We start from the raw sequence: 17,149 nt of genomic DNA on the forward strand, positions 1-17,149 counted from the left end.
AACACCAAGGAGTTTCTAATAGAAGCTTCATGTAATCATTAGGTAAATTTTGAGGGTGTACTGTATGACAGACACTGTTAGAGATATGTGTGGTGAACAGGACAGACCAGGTTTGACACTTTTCAAACTGATGGTTTAGTGGGGAAAGATAGATAAAAAAGGAAACAAGTAAAAATATGGTTTCAGAGAATGGGAGAATTTCCATTATTGGAAATTAAACAGTGTAAAGTGCTATCAGTGACTGGTATGGAGGATGGGGTAATGCTGTGTTAGGTAAGAATGGTCATGTAAGAGTTTTTAGAAAAGGTGGCTTTAGGGATCAGGTCTTTTTCCAGGGCCTGATGGTGATCCAGATTAGTATAGACAAGGGTTAAAAGAGTAAGTGAACCAATGAGTGACTTTATGTGTTTAACTGTGGCCATTGTATAGAGGACTGTAGGAATAAGAGTAGAGACAGGGAGACCCATTAGAGTATTATCAAAAGTATTTTTTAATTTTATTTTTTAAAGTTTATTTATTTTGAGAGAAAGTGAGCGTGAGTGGGGAAGGGGTAGAGAGAAAGGAAGAGAGAAAATCCCTAGCAGGCTCTGTGCTGTCAGCACAGAGACCAAAGCAGGGCTCCAACTCATGAACCCTGAGATCATGACTTGAGCCGAAATCAAGAGTTGGATGGATGCTTAACAAACTGAGCCATCCAAGTGCCCCTATCAAAAGTGTTTTGGGTCAGAGGTATTGATAACCTGACCAAAGAAGTGTGACAGAAGAACGGAAAAGAAATGGAAAGAATTTGAAAGGTATTTTGGAGGTAAAATCTATGGCATTTGGTAATGGATTGGATATGGGAATTTGGGATAAGGGAGGAATATCTTTAGCAATAATGTTGTGTAATACTATAAGGCAAGTATTAGCAAATTGTTGCATTAGCAAGTTGCAGAGTATGACTTGGAAAGGTAAAAGCCTTAAATCATTAAGCAAGGAAACAAGGCGAATAAACAGTGGTTTGGTTTAATTCAGTGTCCAACTGATGGGCTTAGAACCACCAGAAAACAGGTAGGGCATTCATACTTTGCTGGAAAGTGTGCCTTTGGGACAAATAACCTGTCTGGAACTAAAAAGCCTTAGAGAGTCTTATAAAATAATAAATGTCAGATTTGATGGAATGACTATGAGTGCCATTAAGTGATTTTCTTTAGAGATAGTGCTCTTTATTCCAAGGTAAATGTTTTTTAAAGTGGAGCAGCCCTTAGGTGAAAGTAGGTATGGTATATAACATAATGATAGGTAAAGATGAGCTTTAATAGATTAAGATGGTCTTTTTGAGAATTTAAACATTCTAATTCCAAGAATTTGAACTTAGTGGGGAGTCAGAGTTGTGAGATCTGGATCTAATTTTTGCTACGTACTTCTGTTGTTAGATTTTTACTTCTGAGGCTCAGGTCCCTCACCCCTAGTGTAAGGTAAGACAGGTACCTACCTACTAGAAGAAAGCATTCAATAATTGGAGGTTCTGAATGGAATGTATGGAAGTAAGGTTAATATGATAGCAACCTTCTTTCAAGATCATCAAGTTTTTTTTATTTTCCTTATAAAGAGTAGGTAATTGAAGGGTTTAGTTATGTTACTTTCTTATTTAGGGAGATTATAGCTATTTTTTTAAAATTTATTGTTGGGGCGCCTGGGTGGCTCAGTCGGTTGAGCCTCTGACTTCGGCTCAGGTCAGATCTCACGTACGTGGGTTTGAGCCCCGCGTCAGGCTCTGTGCTGACTACTAGCTCAGAGCCTGGAGCCTGCTTCTGGTTCTGTGTCTCCTTCTCTCTCTGACCTTCCCCCTCTCAGGTTCTGTCTCTGTATCAAAAAATAAAACATTAAAAAAAATTAAAAAAAAAACTATTTAAAAAAATTTTATTGTCAAGTTAACTCACATACATTGTATACAGTGTGCTCTTGGTTTCGGGGTAGATTCCCATGATTCATTGCTTACATACAACAACAACCTGTGCTCATCCCAGCAAGTGCCCTCGTCAGTGTACATCATCCATTTCCTCTGCCCCACCCCCCCCCAAGCCCTCCATTTGTTCTCTGTATTTAAGTCTTTTATGGATTTGCCTCCCTCTGTTTGAAATAATTTTTTCCCCTTCCCTTTCTCTATGGTCTTCTGTTAAGTTTCTCAGGTTCCACATATGAGTGAAAACATATGGTATCTGTCTCTCTCTGACTTATTTCACTTAGCATAATAACTTCCAGTTCCATCCATGTTGCTGCAAATGGCAGGATTTCATTCTTTCTCATTGTCAAGTAGTATTCCATTGTGTATATAAACCACATCTTCTTTATCCATTCTTCAGTTGATTGACATTTGGACTCTTACTATGATTTGGCTATTGTTGAAAGTACTGCTATAGACATTGGGGTACAAATCCCCCTATGAATCAGCACTCTTGTATCTTTTGGATATATTCCTAGTAGTGCAATTGCTGGGTTGTAGGGTAGTTCTATTTTTAATTTTTTGAGAAACCTCCACACTTTTTCAGAGTGGCTGTACCAGTTTGCATTCCCACCAACAATGCAAGAGAGTTCCCATTTCTCCACATCTTCACCAACATCTGTTGTTTCCTGAGTTGTTTATTTTAGCCATTCTTACTGGTGTGAGGTGGTATCTCAGTGTGGTTTTGATTTGTATTTTCTGGATGATGAGTGATGTTGAGCATCTTTTCATGTGTCTGTTAGCCATCTGGATGTCTCCTTTGGAAAAATGTCTATTCATGTCTTTTGACCACTCCTTCACTGGATTATTTTTCATGTGAGTTTGATAAGTTCTTTATAGATTTTGGATACTAACTCTTTATCCATATGTCATTTGCATCTTCTTCCATTCTGTTGGTTGCCTTTAGTTTTGTTGATTTGTTTCTTTTGCAATACAGAAGCTTTTTTTTTTATCATGATGAGGTCCTGATAGTTAATTTTTGCTTTTATTTCTCTTGTCTTTGGAAATGTGTAAGAATTTGCTGCGGTTGAGGTCAAAGAGGTTGTTGCCTGTTTTCTCTTCTAGGGTTTTGATGGTTTCCTTTCTCACATTTAGGTCTTTCATCCATTTTAAGTTTGTTCTGTGTATGGTATAAGACAGTGGTCCAGTTTCTTCATTCTTCTACATGTTGCTGTCCAGTTCTCCCAGCACCATTTGCTAAAGAGACTGTCTTTTTTTCCATTGGATACTCTTTTCTGTTTTGTCAAAGATTAGTTGGGCCCAATTCTGGTTCTCTGTTCTATTCCATTGGTCTGTATGTCTGGTTTTTTTTTTTTTGCCAGTACCATACTGTGTTGACAATTACAGCTTTTTAGTAGAAGCTAAAACCTGGGATTGTGATGCCTCTTGCTTTGGTTTTCTTTTTCAATGTTACTTTGGCTATTTGGGGTTTTTATAGTTCCATAGAAATTTTACAATTGTTTGTTCTAGTTTTGAGAAGAATGCTAGTGCAATTTTGGTTGGGATTGCATTGAATGTGTAGATTGTTTTAAGTAATATTGACATTTTAACAATATTTGTTCTCCCAATCTATGAACATGGAATGTTTTCCCATTTCTTTGTGTCTTTTTCAATTTATTTCATAAGTTTTCTGTAGTTTTCAGCTTACAGATCTTTTTACATCTTTGGTTAGATTTATTCCTAGGTATTTTATGGTTCTTGGTGTAGTTGTAAATGGGATCAGTTTCTTGATTTCTCTTTCTGTTGCTTCATTATTTGTGTATAGAAATGCAGCTGATTTCTGTACATTGATTTTGTATCCTGTGACTCTGCTGAATTCATGTATCAGTTCTCGTAGCTTTTTGGTGGAATGTTTCTGGTTTTCCATGTTGAGTTTCATGTTGTCCATGAAAAGTTAAAGTTTGACTTCTTTTTTGCCAGTTTGGATGCCCTTTATTTTGTTCTGTTGTCTGATTGCTGAGGTTAGGACTTCCAACACTATGTTAAACAACTGTGGTAAGAGTGCATTGTTTTTTTTTTTTTAATTTTTTTATGTTTTTTATTTATTTTTGAGAGACAAAGAGACAGTGTGAGCAGGGGAGGGTAGGAGAGAGAGAGAGGGAGACACAGAATCCAAAGCAGGCTCCAGGCTCTGAGCTAGCTGTCAGCACAGAGCCTGATGTAGGGCTCGAACCCACGAACCGTGAAATGAAATCATGACCTGAGCTGAAGCCGGACGCTTAACTGACTGAGCCACCCAGGTGCCCCGGGTGCATTCTTGCCATGTTCCTGTCGTGTTCCTGATTCATGGGTAAAGCTTTCAGTTTTTCCCCATCAAGGATGATGTTAGCTGTGGGCTTTTCATATATGGCTTTGATGATATTAAGATATGTTCCTTCTATCCTGACTTTTGTGAGGGTTTTTATTAAGAAAGGATGCTGTATTTTGTCAAATGCTTTTTCTTCATCTATTGACAGGATCATATGGTTCTTATCCTTTCTTCTATTAATATGATGTAGCACATTGATTTGCAACTATTGAACCAGCCTTGCAGCACAGGAATGAATCCCACTGGATCATGAAGAATTTCTCTTAATATACTGTTGAATTCAATTTGCTAGTATCTTGTTGAGAATTTTTTTCATCCATGTTCATTATTGATATTGTCCTGTAATTTCCTTTTTAGTGGGGTCTTTGTCTGGTTGGGGAACCAAGGTAATGCTATTTCATAGAATAAATCTGGAAGTTTTCCTTCCGTTTCTATTTTTTAGAACAGCTTGAGAAGATAGATACTAACTCTGCTTTAAATGTCTGGTAGAATTCCCCTGGGAAGCCATCCCAGGAACTTTATTTGTTGGGAGGTTTTTGATAATTGATTCAATTTCTTTGCTGGCTATGGGTCTGTTCAAATTTTCTATTTCTTCCCGTTTGAGTTTTGGTAGTGTGTGGGTGTTTAGGAATTTTCCCATTTCTTACAGGTTGTCCAGTTTGTTGTCATGTAATTTTTCTTAGTATTCTCTAATAATTGTATTTCTGTGATGTTGGTTGTTATCTCTCCTCCCATTTGTGATTTTATCTATTTTGGTTCTTTCTTTTTGAGAAGTCCAGCTAAGGGGTTATCAGTTTTGTTTATTTTTCCATATTTCTGAAAATATGCATGGTAAGATCTCAGTTCTTTTATATTTATTGAGGGGTGTTTTGTGGCCCAGTATGTGATCTATCTTGGAGAATGTTCCATGTGCACTTGAGAAGAATATGTATTTTGCTGCTTTTGGATGAAAAGTTCTTAATATATCTGTCAAATCTATCTGGTACAATGTATCATTCAAGGCTACTGTTTCTTTATTGATTTTCTGCATAGATGATCTGTCCATTGCTATAAGTGGAGTATTAAAGTCCCCTGTAGTTACCATATTCTTACCGTAAGATTTCTTGTGTTTGTGATTAATTGATTTATATATTTGGGTGCCTTCTAGTTGGGGGTGTAATCATTTACAATTGTTAGCTCATCTTGATGGATAGATCCCATAATTATGATATAATGCCTTTCTTCATTTCTTGTTACAGCCTTTAGTTTAAAATCTTGTTTGTCTGATATACATATGGCTACTCCAGCTTTCTTTTGACTTCCAGTAGCATGATAGTTCTCCATCCCCTCACTTTGAATCTGAAGGTGTCCTCAGTTCTAAAATGAGTCTCTCATAGACAGCATATAGATGGATCTTGTTTTTTTATTCATTCTGATACCCTATATCTTTTGATTGGAGCATTTAGTGCGTTTACATTCATAGTTACTGAAAGATACGGATTTAGTGTCATTGTGTTATATGTTGGTTTCATGCTTGGGTGATGTCTCTGGTCCTTTGTGGTCTTTGTGGTCTTTGCAACATTACACTCACAGAGTCCCCCTTAGGATGTCTTGCGGGGTTGGTTTAGTTGTCATGAACTACTTCAGTTTTTGTCTGGAAAAGCCTTTATATCTCCATCTATTCTGAATGAGAGCTTTACTAGATAAAGGGTTCTTGGCTGCATATTTTTCCTGTTCAGCACATTGAGTATTTCCATTCCCTTCTGACCTGCCAAGTTTCATTGGAAGGTCTGCTACTACCCTTATGTATCTACCCTTGTCGGTTAAGGCCCGTTTGTCCCTGGCTGCTTTCAGAAATCTCTTTATCTTTGTATTTTGCCAGTTTCACTATGAAATGCCTTGGAGAAGACCTGTTGTTAAATCTGAAGGGAGTTGTCTGTGCCTCCTGGATATGGATGTCTGCATCCTTCCCCAAATGAGGGAAGTTCTCAGCTATAATTTGTTCAAGTAAACCTTCTGCCCCTTTCTCTCTTCTTCTGGAGTTCCTATGATATGGATATTATTATGTTTTATTGGATCACTTAATTCTCTAATTCTCCCCTTGTAGTCTAGTATTATCTCTCTTTTTTCTTGGCTTCATCGTTTTCCATAATTTTATTTTCTATTTCACTTATTTTCCCCTCTGCTTCCTCCATTCTTGAAGTCACTGCATCTAGTTTATTTTGTACCTCATTTACAGCATTTCTTAATTCCTTGTGACTATTCCTTAGTTCCTTGATCTCTGCAGCAATAGATTCTCTGCTGTCTTCTATGCTTTTTTCAAGCCCAGCTATTAATCTTATGACTGTTATTCTAAATTCTCTAGCTGTCATTTCTTCCTGGAATTTCTTTTGAGGAGAATTCTTCCATTTCATCATTTTGGGTAGTTTTCTGTCCCTTATGTGTTTTAATAGCTTACTGTGTGTCCTGCACCTGCAAGCACTAGTATATTAAAATGGGGTCATACAGTGTCCAGGGCCTGGCCCTTGAGGAGGTGTTTTTGGAGTATGTTGTGTGGTATCTTCTGTTGTGACTCTCTGGTTGCTTTATTTCCCTACTCGTAGTGGTGGTTTGGGCCTTCCACCAGGTGAGCTTTGATTTGTTTGTTGAAGTAACCCTGGAAAAAATTAAAGAAGGAAGGAAGGAAGTCTTTTTCCACCACATCCCTCTTACCCCATACAAAGAGAGAAATGACAGGGGTGGGGAAAAATAAAAAAAATTGACTAGGCAGAGAATCAGAGAAACTATATGGCTTAATCCAGAGAGAGAGAGAGAGAGAGAGAGAGAAAGATAAAGGAGATACAGAAGAGGTGTAAAAAGAATAGATTAAAAATGTCTGCTTAAACAAATCAGCACCCATAATAACCAGAATAGAGAAGGGAAGGAATAAGTGGGAAAAAAAAAGGAAGAAGGGGGGAAAAATATATGTGTGTGTATTATATATATGTATACACACACGCGCGCGCGCGCACACACACACACACACACACACACACACACACACAAATATAAAATAAGAATTGACCAAGAATCAAATCAGCAAATGCAAAAACACTGGGCTGATATCTGATGGTGCCTTGGAACTGGTGGCTATGCTAATCTGGAGGAAGGTCTTTCTGGTCTGCTCAGTGTCAATCTTGCTCAGGAGGACATGCAGTTACCAGGCCCAGAAGGGCATGGCTTAGTGTAAGTGGTCCAACCTCCACTGTGGGTCCATTGTCTGTTCCATGAATCCCTACCTTGTTCGTGATGGGGAGAAAAATGGCGACACCCCAGTCTCCCCCTGGACCAGGTGTCCCAAACTACTCTGTTCAGGCCATCTTCACTGTGCAGGGCAGGTGCGCTCCACAGTCTCCACAGACTCCTGCACCTCCCAAGTGTTCCGCTGGGATTCAAACCCTGATGTCTTAAAGGATCCCACTCCACATACCACTGTTCCAGGGAAGTGACACTCCACCCTGCCAGCCTGACAAAGGGCCTCTGGCTCCTCACAGTGCTGGGCGGGCGTGAGGGGGCTGGTTTGTTGGATGTCTTAAAAGGATCCCGCTCTGCACCCTAGTTCTGGGGTAGCACCACTCTGCCCAGCTGATAAAGGGGCCTCTGGCTGGCGGGAGCCTGCAGAGTCTTTTGTCTTTGGAATGGCTATTTGCCTTTTCCCCACAGCACTCAAAGGAGAGGATTGCAGTCTCTGACTGCGCCTATGAGCTGGCTTCCAAGACTGGGGCTGACTCCCCTCCTGCCCAGACACGTGCACAGGGTGGCCCCTGTCTGGAGAAAGCCCTACCACCCTAGAATGAGATAGAAATTGGTTCTGTTTTTTTCCTTCCCCCATCTGTGGTTTTTCTCTTGTCCAAATGCAGTCCTACACTTCCACAGCCTCTCTTTCTCTTCCTTTTGTCTCTCCACTGAGGGCTATCCCTCCCCTCTGTGCTGTGCCGCCCATTTTATCTCTCCTAGTTTGCAGTCACAAACCTATGGCCCTCCAGGTTGTCCCCATGGGTCCCTGGAGATATTTCTGTTACTCTGTAGCCCAGATTCCTGGAATTCCTAGTCTTCTGGCCTCAATACTGCTGTGTTTAAGGGATGAGGGAACTTAAGGTCTCCTTACTTCTCCACCATGTTGACTCCTCCCCTGGAGATTATAGCAATTCTAAAGGCATTTGCAAAGTACAGCTCATTGAGAATCATTAACAAATACTATTTGTGGAAATAGATTTTATGACAGCCCAAAATTTGTAAAGTGGCATTGGCAGACAATATAGCTCAAGTTCTATGAAACATGTAACTCAGATATCCATATACTGTTATTGATAGGTATTATTTTGAATTGTTAAAACTAAAAATTGATCATTTTTAGTGATTTCTATCTGTATAAAGAGAGCTGTATGTGATGAATATGCTATACAATGTACAAGAGTTATATATATATAAACTAATTTAACTTGTCTTTATTACATTAAAAATGTGACTTTTGGTGTTACCATTTTATGATCAGTCTTTTAATTGTTTCAGACTCAGCACAGTTTATATAAAATGTGGAAAGGAGGAGTGCCTGGGTGGCTCAGATGCATGTCGAGCTCTTGACTTTGGCTCAGGTTTTAATCCCAGGGTCAGGGGATTGAGCCTTGTGTCAGGTTTTACATTGAGTGTTGAGCCCGATTGAGATTCTCTTTCTCTCCTTCTGTCGTTCTCCCCTGCTTGTGTACATGCACTACTCTTTCTAAAAAAGAAAAAAATTCCAGAAAGGAATGCTTAATTTTCTTTTATGTTCTGAATACTTGGAAACATTTAATTTTTTTAATATTTATTTTCAAGAGAGAGCATGAGCAGAGGATTGGCAGTGAGAGAGGGAGGGAGACACAGATTCAAAGCAGACTTCAGGCTCTGAGCTGTCAGCACAGAGCCTGATGCGGGGCCTACCTAACCCCATGAACCGTGAGATCATGATCTGAGCTGCAGTCGGATACTTAACTGACTGAGCCACCTAGGCACTCCTGAATACTTGGAAAATTTAAAAATTTTCTTATACTTATTGATTTTGGTAGTAAAAACACTATATTAGTGCTTGGGACTATTTTAATTTTTTTGTTAATTTTTAGAATTATTAAGTTTATATTGGGAGAGATACATGAAGTACAAAATTCTGATCTTAGAGAAAAAGTTTTAAGTCTTTCACTATTGAATATGTTGTTTGCTGTGGTTTTCTCATGTGACTTTTGTGAAGATTTCCTTCTATTTCTGTTTTACTGAGGTTTTTATCATGAAAAGGTTGAATTTTTGTCAACTGCTTTTTCTGCATCAGTTGTGATGCTTATGTGTTTTTCCTTCATTTTATTGATGTGGTATATTACATTGATGGATTTTTCTGTATTGAGCTAGTCTTGCATTTCAGGAATAAGTCCACTTGTCATGGTGGATAATCTTAATATGCCGCTGAATTTTTGCTGGTATTTTGTTGAAGATTTTCACATTGGTGTAACAAGGGTGATTGGTCTGTAGTTTTTTGTGGTGTTTTTTGTGATAGTTTTATGTCTAGCTTTGTAATCAGGGTTATGCTGGCCTCCTAGAATGAGTTAGGAAGTGTTCATGGTTTGAAAAAGTTTGAGAATAGGTATTAGTTCTTTAAATGTTTGTAGAATTCAAGAATGAAGCCATTAGGTCTGGGGCTTTTCTTTGTTGGGAGATTTTTTTTTAATATTACAAATTCAGTTTCTGTACAGTAATGTCTATAAGGTCAGATTTTCTATTTTTTCCCAAGATTTTGGTCTTGGTAGCTTTTGTTCTTTTAATTACTTACTTAATTAATTAATTTTTAGAGTTTTAGTCTTGCAAGAGAGAGACAGAGCATGAGCAGGGGCAGGGCAGAGAGAGTGGGAGACACAGAATCCAAAGCAGGCTCCCAGGTTCTGAACTGTCAGTACAGAGCCTGATGCGGGGCTCAAACTCACTAACAGTGAGATCATGACCTGAGCTTAAATGACTGAGCCACCTAGGCACCGCAGTAGGTTTTGTTTTTTAAGAGTTTGTCCATTTTATCTAGTTTATCTCTTTTTGGTGTATAGTTGTTCATAGCACTCTCTTTTTATTTCTGTAGAATTGGTAGTAATATTCCTATGTTCCTTTCTGATGTTAGTAAGTTGCGTCTTTCTCTCAATACAACTAGCTAAAGGTTTGTCGATTTTGTTGATCTTTTTAGAGAACCATTTTTTGGTTACATTGATTTTTCTCTTCTGGTTTTCCTTTGTTCTTGTTCTAATCCTTATTAATTTCCCTCCTTCAAACTTTAGGATTAGTTCTTTTTTTCTGGTTCTTTAAGTTGTAAGTTAGGTTGTTGATTTGAGATTTACCTTGCTTTTTTTTTTAAGTTTATTTTTAGATAGTGCATGTGCACATGAGCAAGTGGAGGCGAAGGGAGAGAGGGAGAGAGAATCCTAAGGCTCTGTGCAGAGCCCAATGCAAGGATACCATGAACCTCAGGATTGTGACCTGAACCAAAATCAAGAGCCAGTTGCTCAATGACTGAGCCACCCTGGTGCCCGTCTTGTTTTTCGTTTTTTAAAAAATGATTAATTTTGAGAGAGAGAAGGAGCACAAGAGCATGTGAGCAGGGGAGGGGTAGAGAGAGAGAGGGAGAGAGAGAGAAAGGATCTGAAGCAGGCTCTGTGCTGACAGCAGAGAGCCCAATTTAGGGCTTGATCTCACACTGTGATTTCACTTCTGAAGTCAGACGCCACTTCTGAACTGAAGTTAGATGCTTAACCAACTGAACCACTCAAGCACTCTTTGCTTTTTTAATCATTTATAGCTATAAATTTCCCCCTTAGTGCCATTTGCATTTTCTCATAAATTTTGATATGTTGCCAATTTCATTCATCTCCAAGTATTAAATAATTTCCTTTGTGATTTCATCTTTGATCCACTGGTTGCTTAAAAGTGTGTTGTTTAATTTGTGTAATTTTATCCGTTTTCCAGTTTTAAGTTCTTGATTTGTAAGTTTATTCCATTGTGGTAAGCTTTATAATGTATTAGATTTAATTTGTGGCCTAACATATGGTCTATCCTGGAAAATGTCCCATATGCTCCTGAGAATATGTGTGTTGTTGAGTAAAGTGGTTCTGTATATGTCTGTTAGATCTAGTTGGTTTATTGTATTGTATTAAGTCCTCTATTTCCATACTTTGCTTCTGTCTTGTTCTCTCAACTATTATTGTAGAAGTGTCTATTTTCCTTTTAATTTCATCACCTTTGGCTTCATATATTTTGATGGTACATCATTAAGTGTCTGTTTCTAATTGTTTTATCTTCTTTTTTGAACCTTAAGTAGTATATAATGTCCTTCTTTGTCTCATTGTTTTTTGATGTAAAGTTGTTCTAATATCAGTATAGCCATTCCTGCTCTCTTTTGGTTACTATTGGTTAATACTCATATATTAATTTTATACCCATTTTGATAACATTTTTTATTATAATATTTTTCCAGTTGATTCTGTTGGCTTTTTAGCTGAAGCATTATATAACCTCATTTTCACCTCTCATTTAGTTGTGGAAAGCCTCTGGGACAGAGTTAAATAATGATGGTGTTAGAGGACACCTATGCCTTTTGTTTTTATTTTTAAAGGACACCTTTACCTTGCCTGTTACTTAATCTTAGACTCCTACTATGGATGCTTTTGGTTTCAAAGCATTGCATCCAGTAACAATTCATTTTATCATTAGGTAGAACGCAAATAAACTAGAATGTATAGTAAATTGCAGTTCTTGAGTGTTTTAGGATTACAGTGTTTTGTTAAATCTTTAAGGAACCGAAGGGCTGACACAAATGTTTTTTCCCCTCAATAATTTTATTGTTGAAATTCTAAAATATCTTAATAAGCCTTTCTCCTTTGTGTATATATGTGAATAGAAATAAATTTTTTAATCTTTTTTTTTTACATTTATTTATTTTTGAGAGACAGAGAGAGACAGAGCACAAGTAGGGGAGGGACGGAGAGAGAGGAAGACACAGAATCCAAAGCAGGCTCCAGGCTGTGAGCTGTTACCACAGAGCCTGATGTGGGGCTCAAACTCACAAACTGTGAGATCATGACTTGAGCCAAAGTAGGACTGCTAACTGACTGAGCCACCCAGGTGCCCTAAAATAAAAATTTTTTTAATATTTATTTTTGAGAGAGAGAGATAGGCAGAATGTGAGTGGGGAGGGGCAGAGAGAGGGAGACACAGAATCTGAAGCAGGCTCCAGGCTCTGAGCAGTCAGCACAGAGCCTGATGTGGGGCTCGGACTCACAAATCATGACCTGAGCTGAAGTTGGGCACTTAAGCAACCGAGTCACCCAGGTGCCCCAGAATTAAATTTTCTGATTGAAGATTTTTACAGTACCTTATTTTGTTCATTTTTCTTTTATTTTACATGTAAATTTAGAAAACAACAATATTTATTCATAAGAATGCATGTTGATCTCATGCCTTTCCTGGAAATGGATTTTTTTTTCTTTTTTTTTTTTTTAAGGCAAATCCTTTACAAATACTTTGGAGAAGCTTCTTTCTTTTCTTTTCTTTTTTTTTTTTTTAAGTTTATTTATTGATTTTGTGAGAGAGTGCGAGTGAGCAAGGGAAGGAACAGAGGGAAAGGGAGACAGAAGAGAATCCCAAGCAGGCTCCATATACTGTCAGTGTGGAACCAGACACAGGGCTCAAACTCAAATACCACGAGATCAGAATCTGCTGAAATCAAAGAGCTTAACCTACTGGGCCATCCAGGTGCCCCTGGAAAACTTATTTCTTATTATTTGCTTTTTTTTTTTCCTGAATTGTGGATTACAAAAACAATTCTAACTTAATAGAACATTACATTTATATTCTCATAAATGAGTAACACTCCTCCATATATAGCTCCCAATTATGAAAAGTTTGGTGTGGTCATATTTCAAGGCAACTTTGCAGTGAACTTTATTTTACTTGCTACAATTTGAGAATAAAGATTCTGATTCTGTAGTTTATTTTCCATATAAGCCAAATGACTTTAGGGTTCAAGTTTTTATCTCCCACCCATCTTAATCTTTTGGGTATAGAAAGAACATGAACATTGTGAGGGCCAGAAAGACCTGGGTATAAATCCTAGCTTCTCCTGTTGATTAATGGTCTTGAATAAATTAGCTAATCTCAAAGTTTCATTTTCCACATCTATAAAATGGGAGATGAACTACCTTAGGGGGCTATATATTAGGATTATGTGAGATACCGCATGTAAATTCTTTGGTATGGAATTTAACTTCGTTGAATTGTTGATCTGCAATAAATGTTAGCTTTCTCTTCTCTGAAACAAAATGAAATGGTGGGTGTGAAATAGCTTTATGAACTGTACATAAATAAATGTAAACCATTAACATTGTTTTCTCTATCAGAATTGGACATTAATAGCATAGTTTATAATCTCAATCTTATTAATATGCTTGCTCAGGCCCTTATGTGATAGGCACATGCTAAGTTTTGGTGATCCTTTAAGATTTGTGTTTGTTCTTGCTCCAGAAACTTTGAAAGCCCTTAGAGAAATCCTGAAGCAAACTCACATTATTTGTTAAACAGTTGGCTAATTTTAGTCCAATTTGAATTCTAGGACTTAGTCTTACTCTTGGTACTCGTATATATGAAAACCAGATACACATTTTACCTTCTTGTTATGGTATCCAGACCCTTCCACTTTGCCCTACTCCTCCTTTCCTCCAGTAAGAACTTTAAATCTTACAGGATTTATAGCACAACACATACCCTGGCTTTATTATGTTTTAGTGTTTCTAGTTGGATTGGCTGTGATAATGGCTTTATTAGTATATATAACTACATGTCTAAATTAAGTTTTGCACTGTGAGTTAAGAGGGCCAAGGACTTCAAATAATTGGACTTCTAGGAAATTTACTACAGTCTAGTTTAGGGAGATAGTGATGATTTCTGCAAGTGTTTTTATATCAAGAACATTTAAATATTATTTATCAAATATTCATTAAACATTCATGTGCATAGCACTTTCTGGGAACTCAAGGAATATAGAAAGGAGTATGCTCAGGTTCTGAGTTTCTCGCCTTCTAGAGTAGTCTAGTTAGAATTCAGAACAACTCAGATATTGAAATGTCAGACCTTTAACCAATTTCTATGCAAAATATTACCAATAATATATGCTATAAAAAGTCACAGACTTTGTCTTGTTTATTTCATACAAAGTGTGGTGAATTTTGGTTTCCTTACCGGAAGAGTAGAATCACGAATATACATACCCTGTAGAGTCATTGTGATGTTTAAATGAGATTGGATATGTAAGACCCAGCTGTATTACTTATGCAGTTAGGTATGTTTTTCATTGAAAACGTAATGGTATATTGTAAAATGGTATATTTGAAACAGTAATGGCATATTGTAAAAATAAAAAATGCAGGCAGAACAAAATGAAAAGTTTTCTCACTTGAGACCAGTGGTTCTTCTCTGTGTACTTATATACCAAGCACACTTTTGAATATTTTCGAATAATTACTTTGTACATACACAATTATACTTTTATTATAACTTCCGAGAACATGATATACATTGTCTTGTATATGGCTTTTTTTAATTTAAAAGATGATTTTGGCAATCTTTCCTTTATATTATATACAGTGTTTTACTTTTCTTAATGATTGCTTAGTATTCTCTTGAGTGTATAATAACATAACCTGTGTCTTCCTCTAGGACTCATTTAATGTGTTTATTTAAAATATGTTAATTCATCACTTTCCTTTCCTTAGAGTCAACTCACTATCCAGAAAGTCCATCCTCCCAAGAAGAAGGGACAGAAAGAAACACCTCTTTGTAAGAAAGGCTTGATTGTCCCATGAACCAGACAGCAGAAAACCGATTGGGGTGCAGCAGGACTCCAGAGCCAGATATAAGGCTCAGAAAAGGGCACCAACTTGATGGTACAAGGAGAGGTGATAATGACAACCACCAAGGAAATTTGGAGCCTATTGTAGAGGCATCTGTTCTTTCCTCATATCATAAAAAAGTAAGTTAATGGGGGAAGGATGGTAAGTAAACAAAGTTTATGGGAATGTGATTGGAAGGGGGATATTAAAAAAAAAGTGTGGAACATTGCTGGAGAGAGGATGGGATTTTGAAAAGGAATCGAGCACATTTGTTTTTATTTTTGTTCAAGGTAATTTGAAGTTTTATTTTTAAATTGACTAGGTATTATTTGATTTTATAATCCCTTTCTGTCAACACTTAAAATCATACTTAATCTGCTTTATTTTGTTTGAGATGGGAAATGGGTTTTTGTAGTTACTAATTAGTCTTTATAATTCAACTGTAGTTTATTATTATTTTTTTATTTTTAAAAGGTGTTTTATTTATTTTTGAGAGAGAGAAACAGAGCAAGCAGGGGAGGGGCAGAGAGAGGGAGACACAGAATCTGAAGCAGGTTCCAGGCCCTGAAGTTGTTAGCGCAGAGCCCAGTCAGGGGCTCAAACCCACGAACTGTGAGATCATGACCTGAGCCGAAGTTGGTTGCTTAACCCACTGAGCCACCTAGGCACCCCTCACCTGTATTTTAGTTATGACATCATTTATATATTTGGAGACATTCTGGTTCTCTGCTGGAACTGCTTCAAATATGGTTTATCTTCAGTGTATACCTTGAGAGTCATTAGAATTCTGGGAACAGAAGATAGGTTTTAATCTTTCCTTTTACTTCCAAAAAAAAGAGCAGCTTTTAAATTATTTAAGCACCTCTGCCTAGAGAGCAAAGGCATAAGTATTTGTGAACAGCATCAGAAAGTCCTTATTATACGGGCACTTGGCTGGCTCAATTGGTTGAGCATGTGATTTCAGCTGGGGTCATGATCTCATAGTTTGTGAGTTTGAGCCCTGCATTGGGCTCTCTGCTCTCAGTATGGAGCCTGCTTCCAATCCTCTGTCTCCCTTTTTCTCTCTCTGTCCTTCCCCTTCTTATGCTCTCTCTCTCAAAAATAAATAACATTAAAAAAATAATAAAATATGTGTATACTATAAAAAAAGAAAGTTCTTATTATGGACATTTGGCTATATGCTTTGTAACTTTGGAATCATGTAGCATGTGTTCAGTGTTATGGCTCTCCTACAGTGTTTCTAAAACTAGGTTGTGTCTATTAGTGATTTGTGAAGTTAATTTTGATACTGTGAGCTGTGTTCAAAATATTAAACAGCAAAATAGAACAGAGGTGCATATATGTAGTAATGTACATTTAAACTCTGTTATTTGATGAAATTGTTTCGTTTTGTATAGATATGTATACAGATATGAATAATACATACATGTGAGTTACACCTAAAAACATTTTCAAAGCCTCTACTCTGAACTGCATCTTTCCCATCCTAAGAGATATATTGATTGTGTGGTAATAGTGGTGTTGGTTTCAACTCCAGAGGTTTATCTTGTCCTTTCAGGTCTTTTATGAGAATTTTATCAGGGCATAGTAGCAGTATAGGCACAATATAGGAACTTTTAGGTATTCAGTTTTTGGTAACATTTTCTTTGTAAGTCAACTTTATCTTCTTGGCTAGGTTGTGCTATAGTGAAGGATTATTTGCATGCATGTGTGCCTATGTACCCATACATACACAGGACAGATTAGTAAGATTAAAAAAAATACCCGTTTGCCTACAGTACATATAATTTGGCTTTTAAACCAGCATTATTGTTGTTAAAAAAAAATTTACCAGGTATATGGTCAAGAACTTTTATCTACACTTAAGACCTTGCTTTCTTCCTTCCATTTAACAGTAATATGTACTAGTAACTTAAGACTTCCCTATCCAAGCTGAGCCAGCTGTTTTTC

General features: G+C 37.2%; 1 protein-coding gene across 3 annotated transcripts in view; it reads left to right on the forward strand.

Moving 5' to 3' along the window:
- The window catches only part of ADIPOR2 (adiponectin receptor 2), a 134,224-nt gene that overhangs the window by 82,538 nt on the left and 34,537 nt on the right, over nucleotides 1-17,149 (forward strand). For all 3 annotated transcript variants that reach the window (XM_029953756.1, XM_029953754.1, XM_029953755.1), the window contains exon 2: nucleotides 15,083-15,339. In XM_029953756.1, the coding sequence (XP_029809616.1) occupies nucleotides 15,169-15,339 (171 nt within the window). In that variant the 5' untranslated portion in view covers nucleotides 15,083-15,168. The remainder of the gene's footprint in view (nucleotides 1-15,082; nucleotides 15,340-17,149) is intronic.

The sequence above is a fragment of the Suricata suricatta genome, chromosome 10 (genome assembly GCF_006229205.1).
Source record: "Suricata suricatta isolate VVHF042 chromosome 10, meerkat_22Aug2017_6uvM2_HiC, whole genome shotgun sequence".
Classification (NCBI taxonomy): Eukaryota; Metazoa; Chordata; class Mammalia; order Carnivora; family Herpestidae; genus Suricata; species Suricata suricatta.